We start from the raw sequence: 23,215 nt of genomic DNA on the forward strand, positions 1-23,215 counted from the left end.
GCTATAACCAGTTAGCCATTAGCCACTAATATAACTGCTGTGGCTACGCTAGGGGATTGGTTGGTTGGTTGGTTGGTTGGTTGGTTGGTTGGTTGGTTGGTTGGTTGGTTGGTTGGTTGGTTGGTTGGTTGGTTGGCAGGCAGAGAAGCAGACTGAGGATTGCGGATTGTGTGACTCCTGCTTCCTGTGTCTCTAACCCAGCCGCCAGCGAGAATATAGGGTACGAACGCCCTATCTATGGCTGCATTGGTGTTCCTTTTTGGCCTGCGTTCTGATGCAGGGAGCGGGACCAGAGACCCTGCATTACACATGGGTACATGTATCTGCATGTAAAAACACAAAGAATAAGATCTGGAAGAATATTTTGCAAACCAGTATCAGTGCTTACCTCTGGAGTGAGGAGGAAGGGACTGTATTATGGGGGACATTGTCAAAGGGAACTTCAGCTTTACGGGTAATGTATTTTTATTTTTACGTGATGGATTTATTTAATACTTATGTAATTAAACATTACTAGGGCAACTTATTTGCCTTTCTTCAGAGAAAGTCACCTAATGGATTGATTAAGGATTACAAAAATAATTAACATTTTGAAGTCAAAAGTGAAAAAAAAAGTAAAGGATTGTTACTTAAAAAGCATTCTTACCTTAATGAAACAATGTTGTTCTTTTTTATTCTGGGTAATAATTCAGACTGTTGTTAAAATTTATTATTTTAACAATTATTTATTTTAATTGCTAATGGAAAATGCCAATCTGATCTTAAATTTATTCTCAGACTTCTGCCTTTTTTCCCCTTTAAAATTGTTTTTAATAATTTATTAGTAGTTTGGCAGAAGTGACATAATCTTATTTTCCTTTTGTACTGCATTTATTCACAGCCAGGATCAATCTGCATAAATAAACACTGTCTCATTTACAATGTTTAAACAGTTTATGTTAATTTGTTAAGTTATGAAAGACACTTTTGGTCTACTAGTTCTACTAATGAATTACGAGTATAGTTATTTAGAGCATTAGCTTTGGGTTAAACAGATTTGAGTTTGGATTTTAGCTGTTCAGCCTTAAGCAAGTCCTCCAATCTCTTTTTAGGGATGGATCAGTCCTTTCACTCCTTCATTTAGTTATTTCCTTAAAAGTATTTGCGGAGCATCTGGCCTGTGCTAGGCATCAGGTTGCTCAGGTCTCTGCTCTCACAGAGCTTACAAGTCTCTGGAAGAAGGTAGATGTTAACCAGATACCCACACTGATAATCAAGTACAGTGCTACTAAGTGTCATGAAGGAAGCCTATAGGGAGTGATGAGGATACACCAAGGAAACCTGCACTAGTCTGGTGAGGCATGGAGGGCTGAAATTTGAAAAATGAAAAGGAATTAACCTGGCAAATATGAGGAAGCATTCCAGCCGGAGAGAGGAGCACGAGCAAAGACCCCGGAGCAGGGCATTCTGTGAGAGGCTAGTGTGGTTGGACGTGAAGTAATGGGCAGCAGGAGCTGTCAGGAGGTGAGGATGGGAGGTGGATTTATAGGCCTGGTGAGAATCTTGCACTCTAACCCAAGAGCACGGAAAAGTTTTAATCAGATAAGGGACATGATCAAATCTAGTTTTAATGGTTTAAAGCCATGGCTCTGCTTGACATGAGGAAGTCAGAGTAGAGTAGGGATAAATATTGAGGGAGAGAGGAAAAGACCCAAGGATTATTAATTGCCCTGCATTTTCATGGAACAACCAGTTAATTTCAGAACTCGGTTCTCTCTTTTCCAGACCTGTTTACTCTGGGGCTCTGCTCTGTTCTCTGCAATGCAGCCTGCCAGGAGTTTTATTCTCTCTCCTCTGGATGTCCTCGGTGTTCTACTGGGACCTTGGCCCCACAAGTAAGCCAATGAATTATTAAAAATAGTTTGTTTTCCAAGAGATGGTATTTGGTCTCGATGCAGATTTTTGTGGGGTATAAAGAAGCCAGACTGGTGCCCACAGCTCACTGTGTGTCCCAGGGCCCAGCCCAAGTGATGGCAGCCTAAAAATCATGTCTTTTTCTGCCTTTGAATGGGAGGCAGAGGCAGCTGACTCACCTGCCCAATGCATCATCATGGGCCAGAGCCTACTTTGGGGGCCAACTGCAAGCACCACGCCCCCACCCCAGCCCACTGATAGCTGCCCGGGGAAACCCCAGGCTTCACACTTGCCTGGGGTTGCTCAGGCATAAAGTCCCACATTGTTCCCTCCCATCCTCCCCAGACCCGAGTTCATTTACACGTTTAAAGGTGGGGGATTGGGTGTGCAGAGGAAACATTGAGCTCACCTCAGGGACTGTGGGGGCCCCTGGGCCACCTACTTGGTGGTCAACCCAATTCGTCCCATTACCCTCTGTTCCCACCCCAATGATTCCTTGATTTCTTATTCTCTGCTTACCAACTAGGAGAACCACTCATGAAATTTAGAATAATCTCCTAGTTCACTCTAGGAATCAAGGCCACCCTGAATGAAGTTACACCCCCTGCCAGTGTCTTTGATCCTTTCCTTACTTCCTCTTGAGGGTTGCTGGCAGGACTGCCCAAGATCTATTGATTCTGTTTGTGTTCACCGCTCCTTATAACCGAGCATTCTTACATGTCCCTGGATAGAGACCAGCAGAATCATAGGACACAAGGGGAGAGAGAGGAGAGGAGAGGAGAGAGAGGCATGAGAGAGGGGCTCTCTCTTAAGAAATGTTTGGGATCAAATACTTTTTACAAAAGTGGATCTCCTGAAAAGGGGAGGGATCCATGAGACATCAGAAATGTCCCATTGGATATGATGGCCGGATGCAGAGCCCTTTGTCATGTGGCCTCTGAGTGAGCCCCAAGGCTGCTAGTCCTTCTTGGGGCAGCGTGCTTATGGCTGACCAGGGTTGGCTATGCCCACAATGGGGTCTTCAAGCACTGAGGTCTTAGTCCAGAGCCAGGGTCTTCTGAGCAGACACCACTGCCACAACTGTCAGCTTCCTTAGAGAGAAAAGAGGATCCAGTAAAAACAGCTAACCTTATATAACCCTTACCATGTGCTGTACATTAACTTACAGTTAATATATGTAATCATATGAGGTCACCATTGTTATCATTCCCATTTCATAGATGAGGGAACTGAGGCACAGAGAAGGTAAAACCTTGTCTGAGGCAGAGGCTCCAGAGCCTTGGCCATGTTCTGCTGCCTCTGGGTAGGGCCTGAACTCCGCCTAGTCCACTCCTCCTTTTCCCAACTGCTCCAGCAGGAGTCCCTGAGGTTCTCTTTCACGATGGAGTCTCAGCCCAGCTCATTTTCCAAGCCTGGCCTGACCAAAATGGCCATATCCTCAGTCTAAAAGCCTGGACTAGTTTAATTAATACTAGTAACAACAGCAACCGTAACTAACATTTATGGAGCACTCTGCATATGACAGGCATTTTACTAAGCACTTACTAACAAAACTTCATCACAGATGTCCAAGATAAGGAAAATGAGGCTCAAGGAGATAAGTTACTTGTCCAAGGTCACGGGAGAGGTGGGTGGTAGAGCCTGACTCTGGAGCCATTGTGGAGAACCTTCCCTCAGTCTGTTCATGGCTTTCTACCTAAAGGCGGTCACATCTGTCATGGCCAGGGGAGGTCTTGGGCAGTGGGGTTTCCTGAATAGGGCCATACATTTTGGAGTCAGACAGACCTGAGACTAAATTCTGTGTTGGTACTTGTGGGACTTGGGAGCACTACTGAACTACTTAGAACCTCAGTTTCCACTTTTGTCACCTGGGTCTAATTCCACCTTCCTCACCCTGAGTTATTTTGAGATCAAAAGAGAGAATGCTGGATTTCCTAAATTATAGGCATTTATGTATTGCCTTTATGATTTTTGCCATTATTTAAGATTTTCCATAAGTTGACTTAAAGAAAAATAAAGTTTAAAAAGGAAACTGTATTACTACCATAATGAAAAGCCATAAGTAGAACTAAAATTTTGCAATTCTTTTTTTAAAAGATGTTTATTAAAATATAGCTAACAAACAATATTATATTAGTTTCAGGTGTACACCTTAGTTATTCAACATTTATAGACCTAGTGGAGTGATCACCATGATAAGTATAGCAACCACCTGACACCATACTATGCTATCCTAGTATTATTGCCTATATTTCCTATGCTGTACATTACATCAGGTGTACAGCATAGTGGTTAGACATTTATATAAGTTAAGAAGTGATCCCCTAACTAGTCTAGTACCCAGCTGGCACTATACATAGTTATTACCATATTATTGATTATATTCCTTATGCTTTAGTTTACATTTCATTGACTATTTTGTAACTACCAATTTGTATTTCTTAATCCCATCACCTTTTTCACCCTGCCCCTATTTCCCCTCCCATCTATCACCACAATAGATCTAGTACCCATCTGACACCATACATAATTATTATAATATTACTGACAATATTTCTTATGCTATACCCTACATCCCCATGACTACTTTGTAACAACCAATTTGTACTTCTTAATCTCCCCTTTTTTCACCCACTTCCAACCCCCTCCCATCTGGCAATTACCAAAATGTTCTCTGTATCTATGAATTTGTTTGTTTCATTTATTTTGTTCTTTAGATTCCACTTATAAGTGAAATAATAAAACATTAGTCTTTTGCTGTCTGACTTACTAAACTCAGCACAATACCCTCTAGGTCCATCCATATTATTGCAGATGGCAAGATTCCATTCTTTTTAATGGCTGAGGAATATTCCATTGTATATATGCACCACCTCTTCTTTATCCATTCATCCATTCAGGAACCCTTAGTTTGTCTTCATATCTTGGCTATTGTAAATAATGCTGCAATGAACATAGGGATGAACACATCCGCTCAAAGTAGTGTTTCTTCAGATAAATACCCCAAAGTGGGATTACTAGGTCCTTTTTTGTCTCTTGTAGCCTTTGTTTTAAAGTCTATTTTGTCTGGTATAAATATTGCTACCCCAGCTTTTTAGGTTTGTTTGTTTCCATTTTCATGAAATAACTTTTTCCTCCCATTTACTTTCATTCTGTGTGTATCTATTAACTGAAGTGAGTCTTGTAAGCAGCATACAAGGTCTGACATTTGAGAACGAATCCTAGAAAAAGTGCTACATATCTCATTGCTGAATATCACTATGGTCACCTTCAAAGTACTCACCTTGGGAATCTATGCACCGAAGCCAGCACCTAGTCCACCCTTCAAAACTATTTGGGAACTCTTTTTCTGGAATGGTCATCAGAGCTGTTATCGTATTACCCTTGATGTCTTGAATGTCATCAAAATGTCTTCCTTTCAATATTTCCTTTATCTTCGGGTAACGAAGGAAATCACTGGGGGCCAGATCAGGTGAGTAGGGAGGGTGTTCCAATACAGTTATTTGTTTCCTGGCTAAAAATTCTCTCACAGACAGTGCCGTGTGAACTGGTACATTGTCCTGATGCAAGAGCCATGAATTGTAGGTGAGAAGTTCAGGTCGTCTAACTTTTTTCACGCAGCCTTTTCAGCACTTCTGAATAGTAAACTTGGTTAACTGTTTGTCCAGTTGGTACAAATTCATAATGAATAATCCCTCTGATACCAAAAATGTTAGGAACATCATTGCAACAAGTTCACAAACTTAATTTTCAGACCTCGTATGTAACGGTCTTGTTTTCTTATCCATTCAGCCACCCTATGTCTTTTCATTGGGACATTCAATCTATTTACATTTAAAGTAATTGTTGATCGGTATGTCGTTATTGCCATTTTATTATACATATTTTTTTTCCCCACCTAAAAGAAATCCTTCTAAGATTCCTTGTAATTCTGCTTTGGAGGTAATGAATGCCTTTAGCTTTTTCTTGTCTGGAAATCTCTTTATCTGTCCTTCAATTCTAAGTGATAGCTTTGCTGGGTAGAGTCATCTTGGTTGTAGGTCCTTGCTTTTCATCACATTGAATACTTTGTGCAAATCCCTTCTGGCCTGCAAAGTTTCTGTTGAGAAATCAGCTGACAATCTTATGGGTGCTCCCTTGTGGGTAACTAACTTCTTTTTTCTTGCTGCTTCTAAGATTCTTTCTTTGTCTTTAATCTTTGACATTTTAATTATGATGTATCTTAGTGTGGGCCTCTTTGGGTTCATCTGTGATTCCTGGGCTTGAATATCTATTTTCTTTGCCAGGTTAGGGAGGTTTTCAGTCATTATTTCTTCAAATAGGTTTTCAATTCCTTGCTCTCTCTCTTCTTTTTCTGGAACCCCTATGATGTGAATGTTGGTACACTTGATGTTGTCTCAGAGGCCCCTTAAACTTGCCTCAATTTCTTTGGATTCTTTTTTCTTTTTGCTGTTCTGATTGGGTGTTTTCTCCTACCTTATCTTCTAAATTGCTGATTCAGTCCTCTGCTTCATCTAATCTACTTTTGACTCCCTGTAATGTATTTTTCATTTCGATTATTGTGTTCTTTATATCTGACTGGTTCTTTTTTATGTTTTCTATCTCCATTTTTATGTTGCCTATCTTTCTTGAAGTTCTTCCTGAGATCATTGAGCATCCTTATAACCATTGTTTTGAACCCTGCATCTGGTAGGTTGTTTGTTTCTATTTTGTTTAATTCTTTTTCTGGAGCTTTGTTCTCTTCTTTTATTGGAACATGTTTCTTTGTCTCCCCATTTAAGCTGCCTTCTAGTGTTTGTTTCCATATATTAGGTAGGGCTGCTATGTCTCCAAGTCTTAGGTCTTAGTAGAATGGCCTTAGAAATCACTGGGGGCCAGATTAGGTGAGTAGGGAGGGTGTTCCAATACAGTTACTTGTTTACTGGCTAAAAATTCCCTTACAGACAGTGCCATGTGAGCTGGTGCATTGTCGTGATGCAAGGTAGTAGGTGTCCTGTGGGGCCTAACGGCACAGTCTCCCTTGTCACCAGAGCCAGATGCTCCAAGTGTGTCCCTTGTGTGGGTTGTGTGTGTCCACCTATTATAGCTGAGCCTTGGTTGCTGTTTGCACATCAATGAGAGGGATTGACTCTCAGGCTCATTGGTTGTGAGGACTGACCATTACTACAGTGAAGGGCCTGTTGTGGAGGGGCTGACCCTATGAATCAGAATTCACTTTAGCAGGGCTCTGGTGCCTGCCCAGTCTGCCCTTTGGGTGTGTCATACTTGGCGGTAGCCAAGCGATGCTCTAGCTCAGTTTGAAGCTGGCCACTGAGTGTGCTAGGCCCAGGGTCACCTGGGAGGCCAAGTTCAGCTGCATCTTGTGCCCTGCCCAGGGCCACCTGGCATGAGCCACAAAGCAATCTGCACATGGCTGCCACCCATGCTGTGCTCAAAAGTGTTTTGAGAGACCAAGGCCAGCTGTCATTAGTGCCAGGCTTAGTGCTGCTCAGCCAGAGGTACAGAACATGCTGAAGCCAGATGCTGCTTGTTTGGGTTTTGTAAACCCTTGAGAGACATTAGAAAAGTCTGCAGCATGAGCCAAAGCAGTCCATTCTTATGAAAAAGCCACTGGAAGAGGCTTGGGTGTGCCTGAAAGTTGGGTGAGGCAGGGTCTCAGAATCACCAAAGCTGAGCAAATGAACAGCATGAGCCAGTTTGCTGGAGACTCAGATATATGATGCCTACCTGTGTCTGCATGCCAGGAGATGGGAGATCTCAACAAAGAAACAATGGCTCCTGCCAACAACTCTGTCCAGGAGAAAGCTGCCCCTCCAGCCCTTGCATTGCAGCTAGACAACTCAGTTCCTCCCATATCATATGTCTTTGGTGTTTTTCAAACTGCTGCCCCAGCACTGGAGCTCAGAGCAATTGAGTTCATCAGTGAGTAAGTTTGTGCATGGGCACTTTAAGAGGAGCTCCTGGGATTGCAGTCACCCTTCATCTCACTCAGCCACAATCTCCGCTGGTTTTCACAACCAGAAATCATGGGGTCTTCTCTCCCTGGCAACAGAACCCTGGGCTGGGAAGCCTGGTGCAGTGCTGGGACCCCTCACTCCTCCAGGAGGGACCTCTGCAGCAGATATATCCCTCCCCGTTTTTAATGGTCACAAGCGGGTGTGGGACCAGCCTGTTCCGCATCTCTGCCCCTCATACCAGTGTCAAGGGAGCTTCTTCTGTATGTCCTTAGTTGAAGGGCTTCAGTTATGCAAGATTTTAGGTGGTTCTCAATGATGGTTGTTTTGTAATTTTGATGTGGTTGTGAGAGAAGATACCACCGCGTTTACCTACTCTGCCATCTTGACCAGAAATCTCCCAAATTTGTAATTCTTAAAGTAAAAAAAAATTTTTTTATGTGTACCTTTAAAATGATCTGGCCTTATAATCAGCAGTACATATGCTATAGCGAACACTGACATATCGTGCTAAAGTGAGTAGGTCAGAGCACAGCACACAGTCAGTGTTTATTAAATGGTAGTCATTCTCCTCTGCGGTCTCCTCGTCCTTCTTTTGGTCTCATTCTTGTCCTCTCCTTGCCATGTGGTGACCTTGAAGGCCACAAATTCCAGATGGTTTAGCTACAAGATGGAGGAGAAGTGCAGCCTGTGTCAGACCGTTCTATGTGAGAAATAAGCCTTTGTTATTGAGTTGCGGTAACTAGCATTAGTTACTCCAACCGAGGCAGCAGTGTTCTTAGAAATCACTAAATACAATAACGCAATGAGGAACTACTAGAACACAGACAAGAAGAGCTGTGGTAAATGGTGAGACTTTGAAGTGAAACTCATTTGTCTTAGATGTCATGGCTCAGAAATATTTTGGAAAAATTGTAAAGATTAGGATGAATCAACTTTTGTCCCCTTTTAATTCAGAAGATGCCCATTTGTCAATTTATAGGGATAAATGTAGTGGTCAGATGTAGCCAAATATTCTTTTTTGGCTGGTCAGCAAATTCTAAACTTTGAGAAAAGCCACAGAGGAAACCAAATTACTAGCAAAAGGCTTGTAGGTGAGCCTGCAATTGGGGCAGAACAACTTGGCTGGCTGCAGTGGCAGGTTGGTGCAATGATTATGCTCGCAACCTGGGGTTTGAGGCCCAGCCCTGCCATTTATCATCTGTGAACATCTGGGCAATGCACTTCACTTATCTGAACCCCAGTTTTCTCATTCAGTAAAGGGCAGTGATGACAGCAGCTGCCCTTTAATCACTGTTTTGTATCACAGTGGGAATTCATTTCCACTTGGACAGCAGCTTCTTTATTTTGCTTAGCTCAAGGCAGAAATAGCAGCTGTAAGTCTCTGGGCTCTCTGATAATTCATGGGCTCATGGCCTATTTGCAAAGCATAGCTTTCAGCAAATAGCCACCTTAGCTGGGTGGTATGTCATAGAGGCCTCACAAAGCACAACTTTGAAGAGTTAGTATTGAATACAGGTGAGAAGGTGGGCAGCCCTGATTAAGTGAGGGATAAGGGGAATGAAAGCAGTGGAGGATGGGAAAAAGGATGCGCACACTTAATTAGGAATCGAGACTATGCAAAAGTTCATTTATCTCGGGGAGAGCTTGGGGGGACAGTTCAGGAGAAAAAGTTACATTTTCTATGTGGGAGAAATTATTGGATTAACTCAATTGTATGTGAAAGGTCACTTACGAGAGGTTTTGTTTGTGGTTATGGATATCTGGGAAAATTTGTGTTTATGTTTTCTTGGTAGAAATAGAATGAATTGCATCAGTAGAAATAGAACTTGTTTTTGGTCAGCCTGGTACTTGGCCATGCAAGGATGACTCCGGAATAACAAGAACAGTGTTGACTTTTCTGCAACCACAAGAGGGAGACAGGAACTGGGATAGAGCTTGGAGGGAGTTTGCGCAGGGACAATATCTGAGTCCTTTGGGGGAGGGGGTTCATTGTTGTTGAAGGAAAACGTGCTGAGGCTGTGCTAGAGCCTTCGTGGGCATGGTGGCTGCCTGTCGTCTCTCCCATGGGCATGGTCCCCAAGAGTAGAAATAAATCAAGTGTTTATGAGCCTGTTCATTGTCCTGTCCTGTCAATTCTCTCCCAGCAAGGAAGGAAGGCCTGAGGGAAAAAGCAAGTTGATACCAAGTGATTCCATGAAAGGACTAACCTCTCTGGACGTTCACCATAGATCCCCTGATGTCCTTCACCAATTGTACTTTCCCAGCATTGGCAGTTAACTGGATCGAATAGTGTTAGGGAAGAAGTTCAGCTGGGTGATCCATGCAGACCTCAGGGTTGGGGACTTCCACCGCTGAGGTTTGCAGAGGGAGTGGGGAAGGATGAGGAGCAGGGGGAGTATCAGGCTGGGCGAGAGTCCTGTGACATCGTGGGAATGGGCAGTAACCCAGGGCAGGGTGAGCAGACTGAAACTTGCTGGAAAACGCACTGCATTTTGCCAGGAGGAAGCACCACGTAGGGTAACTATTAACTACAGGACAGAAAGAAAGGGAATCCAGGAGCTAAAAAAATCACAGCTATCACAGCAAATCATATCAAGCCTCTAGTTTTGGAAACGGTACAAAAGTGCAGGGGATGAATGTAATTAATGAAAAGAGATCGGGGAATAGCAGGAAATTACAAATCACATCAGGAATAGGGTAAGGATCCCACTGCTCTTTGCCAGAACCTTCAGTGAACAGATGACAGATGGATAACTTGAAAAAAGATCTTAGTTCCGATTCACGGTGTCTTTAATGTTACCAATTCCAGGCAAATACTGTTGAAGACTACAGCTAGAAACTGAGGGCAGAGTAACTCTTTCTGCAAGACAAAACAAAGCAATATAAGCCAGATTTATTCAATAAAACTCTGACTTATTTTGGTGGTTTACTTGTGTTCGTGGGAGAGAGGGATTAGAAGCATTGCTGTAGAAGTGAGAGGCTGGAGTTCTGCCTTTTAATGAACTGGATTCAAGCCTGATCTGTGCTTTTACGAAGTATGTGACCTTGAAACATTTTTTAAAAATTCTTAAATCTCAGATTCTGAATTTTTAAAATAGAGATAACAATACACAACTATTCTATGCATATCATTGGTAGTTGGAAATATCAAATTAGGTAAGGTATATGAAATTGCTTGAAAAAAGTCCTATCTGCATTTTTATTATAAGAACAAAAACCATGGTTGACCTGGATGCCATATTATCAAGGACAAGTGTAAGCAGTGGCTTCCGAGAGCACAGTGACAGTCCTTGATTATATTTGTCATTAAAATTCTTCCAATAGCATATCTGGCTTGGGAAACCAAGTGGTATTAATTGGTTGATAAACTTGTACTGAAAATCTGGAAATGCCACCTCATTGAAACAAAAGACAAAAACTCATTGGGGACTGTCTTCACTCCATATTTGGCTTGGGGAAGATGCTTGTAATTATTATAAAATATATAAAACTCAAAAAGTATTTTTTAAGTTATCTCACCTACGGTCAGGTTGGGTAATAAAGGAAGCAACAGGGTTATGAAAGCGACTTGAGGATTTGAGATACTGAATGAGTTACAAAATAAATTCTGTCCAGAAATAGGGCTGGAATAAGATTAAATTTACTTCAGGAAATTCAACTGTTTCATAGTTTGAATGGGTTAAGCATCTTGTACTGCAACAGAGTTATTTCTCCCTTGTGATTAGTTACAACCCTGCATTTTAAGGGGCTTAACACTAAATTGGAGCATTCTCTGTAAGAACATGAGAGTACAGGGAGGAACATTGTGATAATGAGATGCTGACATCATCCACTCTTGAGGCAAGATATTTCAGTCAGTGGCATCTCTGTAACCAGGATAGCAAAACGTACAATTTTAAATTGAGAAAAAAGAAAGGCACAGATTTCTTGCTAAGTTTCAAAGTATTGGAACACAGGAAAGCTCACAGATACTTTGCAACTCCGAGATGGAATCGTCACCTACCCACCCGGTGAGATGCAGAACTGGCAGCTGTCCTCAGGGGTAGGGTCAGGGCTGGTAGCTGCCTGCAACAAAATACCCAGCCCTGGAAATGCATTCACCCATTCACTTATTCATTCTACAAATATTTATGACATATCTGTATACCAGACACTTTGCTAGCCTCTATAAGGGACATACATTTTTATGAGATGTAACCTCTGCTTTCAAGATGTTTATAGGCCATGTATTCTCGCTCCGGGTTACTTTTTAATGGTCTTAAGCAGACATAAACATTTTTTAAAATATTGAGGTGGAATTCATTAACCATTTTAAAGTGAATAATTCAGTGGCGTTTAGCATATACACAATAATGTGTAACAACTAACTCTGTCACGTTCCAAAACACTTGTATCATTCCAAAATAAAACCTCATATGCAATTCCTCCTCCCCCCAAGCTCTAGGCAAACTCTAATCTGCTTTCTGTCTCTATGTATTTACCTATTATGAATACTTCATATAAGTGGAATCATAAAAAATGTGACTTTTGTGTCTGGCTTCTTTCACTTAGCATAATGTTTCCAAGGTTTATCCATGTTGTGGTCGATAATGTGGATAAACTGTTGCACTATTTGACGTTCCCAGCAGTAATGTACAAGGGTTCCCATTTCTTCACATCATTACCAACTCTTGTTTTCTTGTTATTTTCCACATTTTTGATTATGGTCATCTGAGTGCCTGTGAGGTAGTTTCTCACTGTGGTTTTGATTTGCATTTCCCCACGGGCTAATGAAGTTCAGCATCTTTTCATGGGGCATTACGTATTTTTACAAGGTAACCAAGGTACCTATGAGTAATGATGCCAGGTCATCTGAAAGACATGATCATCTTTGCCCCTGGGAGGGAGTGGGGCCTGAGATCATGGAACAGAAAACTAGCAAATTTTGATTGGAGGAGAGGGGGAGGAGGAGGAAGGAGGTGAGGGCAGGCCTGGGGCACTGCTTGAGTTTGGAGAAGAGGAGCAGTTATGTAAGAGCGTTTGGGAGAGGAGACAGCCAGGCAGCCAGGGAGTGGACTGAGGGCTTTGTGTTTTGAAGAGGTTGGAATGATAGCAAAATTAGCTCGTGGGATCCCGGAGAGAAAAGTGTGGGTGATCAGGACCAGCATCCCTATTTCACCATTTCTCTAAAAGCCACTACTCCACTGATGGATAAATGATCTACTTCTCAGGGAGAAGAAGCAGAACTATGCACTGGGTATTAGGGAACCTCTCTGCCTGGAAGCATAAGCCATAGCAGCCTTTATCTGAGACAAGAGAAGTGACAGCGCTTTGAGAACACGGAGAGTCCTCTCCAGACTCTGAGTTGTGCAAGCCTCATCTTGAAAACCACCATTTGGGGGTCTATAGGATGAACTAATTTTTTAAAGGATTTTTCTTAACTGAAGAATGCTTGGCTATAGCTTTGGAGCGTATGTTTTTTCATGTTTACCTGTCATCTCACACTTAGCAACAACCAACCCCATTCTCAACAAGAGTATTGCTTTGGAGCCAATTTCCAGAACTAGGATTTAAACTCCCTGAAGGGTATTTCCATTCAGTGGATAATAATACTGAGCCTTGACCTGGGAGAGTCAGACTTCATCTGTACTCTATTCACACCCCTTTTTGCCTCTACAGAAAATGAGAGCTGTACCGTGTATTATAGAATGTTGGTCTAGCATGGCTTTCACAATTAGGTTGAATGTCCTATGTGGCTAGTTTCCATCCCCTTCATTTGCTGAAACTGCTCTCCCAAAAGGGAGTATCTCCTTAACTGCTGAATCTAATGGATTTTTCTTGGCCCTTACTTAACCTATTTAACCTAGTTACCATTTATCGATCACTTTCTATATAGCAGGCTTGTTGCTATGCACTTCACATATTTGTAGTATGGTTGCCCGTTTAACTTGCTGTATAACTTGGATGTTTAGAGGAAAATGTATATCTTTGTTTTGTCTCCAGGAAGTTTGGCCTTTCTCACGCCCCATCCCACAGGAGAAAATTATTTAACTGTCCAATCCAATTTCAAACATAGTCCAAGCCCATACATTAAACAGCTCCCTTAGGTAGTGTTGTAGGAGTCTCAGCTCTTCTTGCCAATGGGGAAGAATCAAAAATCAGTAAGCTGATTAGTATGCGAGCCGAGTTTATTGGTGATATGTTCTCAGGGAAGAGAACGGGCCTCACCGAGGTGGGTTAGAGAGGTATAGGCCCCCAGTCCTCTTGTCCTGAGGACTTACATAGTTTGCCGGGTGGGGTAAGGGAGTTACTTACTGATTTAGCAGGAAAAGGTGGCACATGCTCTTCCACCGAACGGAGTGACCTCCTAAGATGGGTGGAAGTCTGCTAACTCAGATCCTTATCTTGCTCCAGACCACCTCTTGTCGTCCGTTGTAAAAACAGATATGTGGCTGGAGGCAGTTAATCAGTTACTTGTGAGCTTTTCCTGTAGGCACTATGGACCACCTCCCACCCCTCTTCCCTCTCCTACGTTTTGTAACTTCTACCTAACAGTAGTAGCATAGAGTCTCTGTCGGATAAAAACGCTCAGCTTCTCAGAGAGCCTCCCTTTCTCACTCTGTTGCTTCTTTTCTAAAATGTTGCTTTGGGATATGCAGGGAGGGGACGACTTTCCACAACCCTAGGGCAACATGGCAGAACCAGGCTCCTGAGGGGGTGAGGTCCTTGTCTCTCCTGGTCTCCAGGCCAATGTCCCTTGTCCACCTGACTGCTGCTTGATCTGCTGACAGAGATGGCTAAAGTTGGCAGCTGTTCTCTCTTGCCCTGAGCAGGCTGTAGTCCTGCCCCCTGGCCCACCTAGCCTCCCCTCCACTATAGCTGATGGAGGGACTCCTTTGAGATCTATAACTGCCACTTGGCCCCAGTTCAGGAGGTCTGCTTTGGGGCCCTTCACCACTGCCATGGAGATCCTCTGTGAATAGCTTCCACATCAGAATCTCAGCTCTTGTGGGGACCTACCAGCCCCCAGTCTCTCCCTTAGTCACTCTGAAGTTGTACTGGGCTCCTGTCTCCTCCCAAAGCTCATTCCCACTTGATGGACCCCTGGAATGCTCTGCCCCCAGATCTTCTCATGCCTGGCTTCTTCTGGTCACATGGGTCTCTGTTCAAATGGCTGAGAAAGTAATGGTATCAAAGTCAATTCTTAACATAAAAAATAGATTTAGAAATAGGTTTGGGTTAAATCAGCAGTGTGTGTACATGGAATAAATGTTGGGAACTATGAAAATATCTCTGCAAAGATCTATATATTATATTTCAGTTTGTTCTTGACTGGATCTCTGAATAACTTACATGCTAAATGTAGACCTCAATTTGAACCTTCTCATTTTTCTTTTTTACTAAAATTACATATCAGATATACTCCAAGGAATGCTCAGCCTGTGATTCTCTTCAAAGGTCTGCCTTGGGGTGGCTGGATCCACTCCCCAGGCAGGTGCAAGAGCTGGAGTTTCTGTCCACCTTCGCTTCCTCCAGCCGGCCTCACACGATGACTGACAGGTGCAGGAGTGTGAATGCCCAGCTCCCCGGCAATGATTCCAGACAAACTTTCAGGCTTAATTAACACCAGAACTCCCGTGGGATCAGGTTGTGGCTGGATTCTGCCTCAGTTTCACCCTTGAAATGTGGCTTCTTCTCAGGTCTCCTCCTCTATCCGTCACTCCCTTACTGGTTTCCCCAGGCACTGTGTCCTCAATAAATCACCTGCACATGAGCCCTCGTCTCAGCGTTCACTTCTGGGCAACTTCACCCAAGATGTGGAGCTTGCTCGCTGAGATTGGTGAGCAGGAACGGCCTCCGTGAGGAGATGCCATTTGAGCAGAGACCCATGTGACCAGAAGAAGCCAGGCATGGGAAGATCTGGGGGCAGAGCATTCCAAGGGTCCATGAGGTGGGAATGAGCTTTGGGAAGAGAAAGGAGCCCAGTACAACTTCAGAGTGACTGAGGGAGAGAATGGGGAGAGAAGCACTGCACCCACTTGCCTTGGGCACTGGAGGCTGGTCTGCGGTTGATCCAATCTTTCTCATCTCCACTTGGCAGAGGCAGGAGTTAGGGGAAGTTCAGTAGCCTCTCTTCCCCTCCACAATCTATGGAGAGAGGCCTAAAAATGGGAAATGCCTATCTGAAAGGTTGTTGACCCTAAAGCAAGTTGAGGCCAGCCTGTGTTTTCCTGCTGCAGTGCTTGAACAGCATCTTCGTTGCATAAGAGTCACTGGCCATGACCAATTATTAGGTTGGTGCAAAAGTAATTGCGGTTGAAAGGTTAAAAATAATTGCAAAAGCCTTAATTAGTTTTGCACCAACCTAATAAATTGAACAATTAGAGGGCAGTGGAGATCCTGGGAGAGTTTGGCTCAGTTTCTATGCATCCTTGGTGCTTTAGCCAAAGAAAGGCCTCATTGCAGTGCCTGGTAAAAGACTGATATAATAGTAATTTCCATGTCTTGGGAATCCTCTCATTTGAAGCATAATTGTATGCCAAGATATTAGGTTGGTGCAAAAGTCATTGCGGTTTAAATGGTTAAAAATAATTACAAAAACCGCAATGACTTTTGCACCGACCCAATACTTCATAAAGTATAGGACTTGTGACACTGGCCAGGACAGTGAAAGAAAGCAGATGAGAGTCTGGATGCCCCTGTTAGGGAAACCTTGCTGGGCAGATGGATTGACCCCTAAAGCTGGGATCCAGACAACTGTGCTGTGTGTCTTGGCTGGGGAAGAGAAAATGCTTTCCTAAATGAAAAGCGGGAAGGAAGGAGACTCTTTTTGCTTGCAGCTCACTGGGAACTGGTTAATAGATGCGTCCCAAAGCCTCAGCTCACTTGGCTATGGACTTCGCCGTGAAGACCCGAACCATTAAACTCATCTTCTTTGTTGATTCTTTGTCAGAATGAATCAGTGACTTTTCATTATTCATGCAATGGGATTTAAATTCATCCAAATAAAAAATGATATAGATGGAGACTGAGGAAAAACCCCTAGTACAAATACCACAAATAATCATATTCTTTAAACAAAGCTGTCCTGCTCAAATTGTTAAGGTGTTTTAATTATGTTTTCACACGAAGATTTTATTTCTTGCTCCAGGTGCACTCAATGAGCGATAGTTGGTATAATTTCTTCCTGATTCATGTTATGGTTTATACTTCCTGCAATTTTAAAAGGAAGATTTTAACAGAGTATCGATAATCCAGGCCTAAAATCCCTTACTTTTTTTCCCATTTGGTTCTACTTCATTTTGTCAATATTTGTGTTAAGCAATCTGCATTGATTTTAATGAGGTGGTCCAGCGACCTTCACAAATAAATGATCCTGTGCCAGAGCAAAAAGGTCTCTTCTGCCAAACTCTTCTTGGCTGACTTACTCACTCACCTACTTGCATCAGCATTGTTCTTATTTTCAATAAGAGAAGCGGTAGCACGCAAGAGGGAAAGGGGCCCACTGATTAAACAAGGAGACCAAGTCATTTGCTTTAGTCACCCCAGAGCTTAGGGTCTGTGTGTTGTAAGTAATGTGCTTCCCAACAATTTGTGGGGTCTTTGGTGAAATACCAAACTTACTATACTAAACCCCGAAAGTAAGTAGGAGAGAACTTTGCTTCATTGATCTTCTGAGACTCATATATCAGCAGGAAAATAGGGGAAGGTCGTTTTCCCACGGCAGAGAGGATGAAATAAATATTTATTGCTTCCGAGGTGCAGAGCTTGTCTTTTAATCTACATCCATGATTTTCTGTTCAGTTTTGTGTTCTACACATTTGATTGTATGCTATCCACAATTGTAGCCAGAGAAAAACCAATCTGCGTGTATGTCTTGAGGGAGAGGAGGAGAAGTGGGGCTACCTGACAGAGGAGCCACCCCAGAAACCAAAAGATGTTTGCCACCCAGGAGCCTGGTGCAAGCCCACCCATGTCAACATTCTCTGGGTTTGCCAGTGACCTTTATCCTTTTATCTACCTTACTTTTACTCTCTTACTCATTACGAGGAGAGCATGAGGACAGAAGAGGGGGTTGGGTGGGGAGAGATAGTTCTGAATCATACATTTCATGGTACTGACTGCTGCTACATACTTTTTGGTTGTCACCGTTTTTAAAGCAGGTAAATACATTGATAAATAATAGCTGTGATAATAAAACCTCAGCAGCACTTTTGCATCACAGGAATTCTAAACCTTCAGTCCTATAGACCATTCTTTAATTATTAGAAAATAAATTTATGTTAATAGTAAAAGTATCAAATAGACATAAAGTGAAAAAAATAAAAGGCCTCCTTACCATTCCCCATCCCCGATTCTCATTTCCTTAAAGTAATCATTGCAAAGTCTCTTTTGGAAATTTTCTACATCTGTATTTTTAAGCACACATATTTGATTTTTTTAGACAAGTGGGATTGTACTTTACATACTATTAAGTGACTTGATTTTTTTCACAGTCATAGTTTTGACATCTTTCCATATCCATGTATACAAATTACAGGTAGGATGACTATATACTTTATCCAACAAAGACACGTGTTGAGTGACAGGGAGTGCTGTTACTAATTCAGTGGGACAACAGGTATGAACTAGCAGTGTTCTGGGCAAAATTAGAATATTTGTTCATAGGACAGCTCATGGTTTGAAGCCAATCTTTGTTAGTTTCTCTGGAAATTGCAATGTTTTGGACAGGATAAAGAGGTGGAGGGATCCATCAGAGAGCCAGAACTAGAGACATTCTCATCATGTAAACTGTGGACAGCTTTGGCTAAACAACTAACACTGCCAAACTCTAGCAAGTTGACATTACAATTTTTGCCATTTGAGTTATATGAATGGAAAATTAGGCGAAGATGTTATAAGCCGGACACATTCCCCATAATAGATATGACGGTTTCAACAATGTCAGTAAGGCAGTGAGATGGACCAGAGAATGAGATCTTCTTTGAGGACACGGGGGACGGACCAGAGTAAATGAGTGGATTTGGGGCTTTGGCTGATCCTATTCCCATGAAACTTTACGTCTACCCTGCAGATGACAGTTTACTTCTCATACCTCACATAAAGAGTTTTGCACACACTGGGGTGTTTGGGGGTAGGGGCTAGGAAGTTTAATACTGGTGGTGGTGTCTCAAGCTTGAACAATTTCCGTAGGGCCTTTTAGATCCTCTACTGAGTTGTGCTTTGTGCTTCATTTAATGCAAAGACAGAGTGGGGTTTGGGGTGTTTTCTTTGACAGCGAAGCAGCTGTGAGATAATTGGTGACCAGAGATCAGAGGAGCCACAGATCTCTAGCAATTGGAGCTCTCCCAGGCAGGACAACATGATATAATGTCCAAAGAGGAGGATGGGGTGTCGCCAATCTCTGTTGGATGCCACACATTGTTTTTCCCTCCTGGCTGTATGAAAAGGACTAATTTCATTTTTATGTGACTTGCACTCATGGTTTCTCATTTCTGATGGGATAGTTTCCAAATTCACATCATCAAGCCAGCTGGCTGCCACATCCGCACATCCCATTTATAGACTCTACCTATGCCTGTGTCCTTCTTTGCAGTTTGACCTTTGGCAGACATTTTGTCATCTATTAGAGACCCTCCTTTACCTCTGTCAATAGCAGGGATGAATTCAAATATAACAAATTCAAAATTTGAGTGTGATGATGTAAGAAGTACGGACAAAAGCACAGGGAAGTTATTTTTCTCATCACTAGGTATCTAACCAGATACAGGTGTCAAGCGACTGTCCATGAAATTGGACACCACCGGTGAGGTGTACTAGAAGGTGCGTTGGACTGGAGTCAAGTAGAATGAAGTTCTGCTTCTGGTTCCGACACCCATTCACTGTGCAGTTTGGAGCAAGGCTCTGGGCTTCCGTTTCATCCTCTGTAAAATGAGACAGGTGGCGACGCTTGGTTTCTAGGGTTCCCTTCAGGTATAATGTTCTCTATGATTTTGACACTTTACTTTCTTACAAAGTGAAAAAGAATCACAAAAATTCTTCACATTCAATTTTTCCCCCCTTTAATGACCACTTCAGAGTTTTCCTGAAGGAGGCACCATTTTGAGTCCATTACTCTTTCTTTCTTCATGGTCTTGACAAACGTTAGACTTGAGGAATGACCAGAATAGGAGACTGCCTTTTAAGGTCAGTTGAGGGCCACATCCAAATATTTCGCACATTGGCCTACCTCTGAAATGCCATCCTCAGGAGTTTGCTTTCTGCAGCTAAGGCACCTGCACTCAATATACATACATGTGCCCTGGGAGAGGCAAGATATTAAGCTTGTTTCAGCTTAATTAGAATGCATTTATCTGGGTTTTCCCAATGTGCTGCTAACTGACCACAACACCTTGGAGGTGGAGAGAGAGAATGGGAATTTTTTTTATAGGGCAGAGGAGTGAGTGATACCTCAAAAAATCAGGACAATACCAGGTGTTGCTACCTGGTGGGAGTCAGTGAGAGACAATGAGGAGTTGGGAGGGGGGAGAGAAGGGGAGTGGTTGGCAGCAGTGAAGAAGGAAGTCAGTGGACACTAAGAGCCCTCTCGAACAAGTTTGCCTCACAGTTTCTCTTAGCACAAGTTTCACACAGCCTAACATGACAGACCCAGGGTCCTTAGCCTGGGTCTGTCATGTTAGCCTGTGTGAAACTTGTGTGGTTCCTCCTTGCTCAATGAGCACTTGAGAGCGAGAAGGCAGGGAAGGGAATCAGACTGTGTTCACTTGTGACTCTCTACTCTTTCTCCTGGCTCCTCCAGAATCTCTGTGTTTTCATTTTGCCTGAATTTCAGATCTATAATTAGAGTTGAGAAGACAATGTTCTTTACAGAGAGTTTTGCTAACACCATGATTTTGGGAGAGGAAGTTATTTTAGAGGTGAAGAATACGGTAAATCTTCCCTCATTCCTTTATAAAGCACGCTCTCTCTTAAGAATCTAAGAATGGTAGGTTGCTGCAGTTTCTTTCTAAAATAAACTGTTAAGGGAGAAAAATTTCTATTAAGGGAGGAAAAAAACCCACTGAGAATCTCTGTCAGTGTTACGAACGGTCACCCTTAAGCTTCCATGAGAGTGCAGGGTTGGAGGTGCGTGCTGGAAAACTCACTTCTTCAGGGCTATGCTATGGTGGGGGTTGGGGTTGGGGGGTGTTGTCATGTATGTGATGTGTGTCTTTGTTTCATGCTGTTCTGACATTTTATAATGTGGTTTTCTCCTGGGAAAGTCGATTATACAGTGTCTTTTCTTGCTTTAATAATTCATGTTTTTTAACCTTACAGGCGACCCTGGATATGATAGTGAGGGAGTGCTTAAGGAAGTTTGGTGAAAGTGGTACACACCAAATCTCTGTGTTTCCTATAGAAGTGGGAGCTGTGAGAGGATTTTGAAAAGGTTGGATGTAAATGTGAGGAACACGTCTTAACAGTTACCGATTTTTGAGTTATCTCCTGAATGCCAATGATTGTTTTCCTTCTTTTGGTGAACTTGATCCCACCAAACTCAGATGCCATGTTAAAGACGAAAACACTGTTTGCTTTGTTTACTCTCTTTTCATTCATTCTTTCACCTTATGTACAAGGCTCCCACTTAGCTTTTGCTGGGACGGGTGACCGTGAGTCCACAGTTTTTCCGTGGTGTTATGACGGAGTCAGCCAGTTATTGTCCAAAACTTTTCTGTCTTAGATCATGAATTTAAATGTAAAACCTAAAAATTTAGAAAGCTTCTAGAAAAAAATGTAGGAGAACATATTGGGCCTTTAGGAATAGAGAAAAAGTTCTTAGACTTGACATCAAAAGCATGATCCATAAGAAAATTTGATGAATTGGACTTCATCAAATTAATAAAAACTTTTGTTCTGTGATTCTGTTAAGAGAATAAAAGACAAGCTATAGACTGGGAATAAGTATTTGCAAACCACATATTCACCAAGGGAACAGTATGTAAATTACATTTAAAAAAAATTTTTTTATTGGGGAACAGTATGTTGCTCCAGGGCCCATCAGCTCCTGGTCGTTGTCTTCAATCTAGTTGTGGAGGGCACAGCTCATTGGCCCATGTGGGAATCAAACCAGCAACCCCATTGTTCAGAGCTCGCACTCTAACCAACTGAGCCACCTGGCTGCCCCAAATATATTTTTAAAAACTCTCAGATGTGAGGGTGATCTGACTGCAACATCTCTCACCCCATTGATTGCCAGGGTTGATTTGGCTGATCTGGCTGGCTAGGCGGGCGTCCCCTTCCTCCCTCACCGTTTCATGTGTGTCCCTCCTGAAACTGCGTGCTGGGTCGAAGAGGACGACCTTCCCCAATAGAGGAGAGGAACGTTCTTCCATCAAGGGTTTGCGAGTAGCTGCGCTCCCCTGCTGGAACCTCCAAACAAGCTCATAAGGTCCATTTGTAGGAGAGTAAGGTAGTCAAGCTTCCAAGACTCTAGACAAATCCGAATGAGGTGCTACATGTGGCAGTCCCTTTAAAAAACAAAACAACAACAACAAAACAACTCTCAAAGTTCAACAGTAAATAACCCCAAACAATTCAATTAAAAAATGGGCGATACAGTTGAAGAGACATTTCTACAAAAGAAGATATACAGATGGCAGATAAACACATGAAAAGATGTTCAAAATAATTAGTCATTAAGGAAATGAAATTATAACCTCAATGAGATATCACTGCTTACCTACCACAATTGCTAAAATAAAAACTACCAACAACACCAAATGCTGGCAAAGCTGTGGAGAAACTGAATCACTCATCGGTAGGAATGTAAAATGGTACAACTACTCTGGAAAACAGTTTGACAGTTCCTTAAAAAAACTAAACATGTAACAACCACATGCAACCCAGCTATTGAATTGCACTGCTGGGCACTTATCCCAGACAACTGAAGAGTTATCCTCGCATAAACACCTGTACACAAATGTTTATAGCAGCTTTATTTAAAATTGCCAAAACCTGGAAACAATCAGTTCTTCAGTGGGTGAATGTTTAAACAAACTGGTATAGCGGTGCCATAGAATACAGCTTAGTCAAAAAAAAAAAAAAAAAAAAAAGGAAGAAGAAGAAGAAAAGAACTATGGATCTATATATATAAAACAACCTGGAAAATTCTCTGAAAAATTATGCTTAGTGAGGAGAGCGAATGGCAAAAGTGTACATACAGCATGATTCCATCTGTACAACATTCTTGAAATGACAATTATAGAGATGAAGAGCAGATTAGTGGTTGTCAAGAGTTGAGGAGGGCATGGCGACGGGAAGGAAGTGCTGTGGTTAGAAAAGAGCAACAATGAGAGATCCTTGCAGTGACAGAATCGTTTTGTTTCTTGACTGTCTCAATGTCAGCA

General features: G+C 42.4%; 1 protein-coding gene across 1 annotated transcript in view; it reads left to right on the top strand.

Moving 5' to 3' along the window:
• The first annotated feature begins 1,769 nt into the window (after positions 1–1,769).
• Positions 1,770–23,215, top strand: part of SLC35F4 (solute carrier family 35 member F4) — a 243,541-nt gene continuing 222,095 nt past the window's right edge. Inside the window, exon 1 of the mRNA XM_074327431.1 lies at positions 1,770–1,874. Within this exon, the coding sequence (XP_074183532.1) occupies positions 1,838–1,874 (37 nt within the window). The 5' untranslated portion in view covers positions 1,770–1,837. The remainder of the gene's footprint in view (positions 1,875–23,215) is intronic.

Source organism: Rhinolophus sinicus, linkage group LG03 (genome assembly GCF_036562045.2).
Source record: "Rhinolophus sinicus isolate RSC01 linkage group LG03, ASM3656204v1, whole genome shotgun sequence".
Taxonomy (NCBI): domain Eukaryota; kingdom Metazoa; phylum Chordata; class Mammalia; order Chiroptera; family Rhinolophidae; genus Rhinolophus; species Rhinolophus sinicus.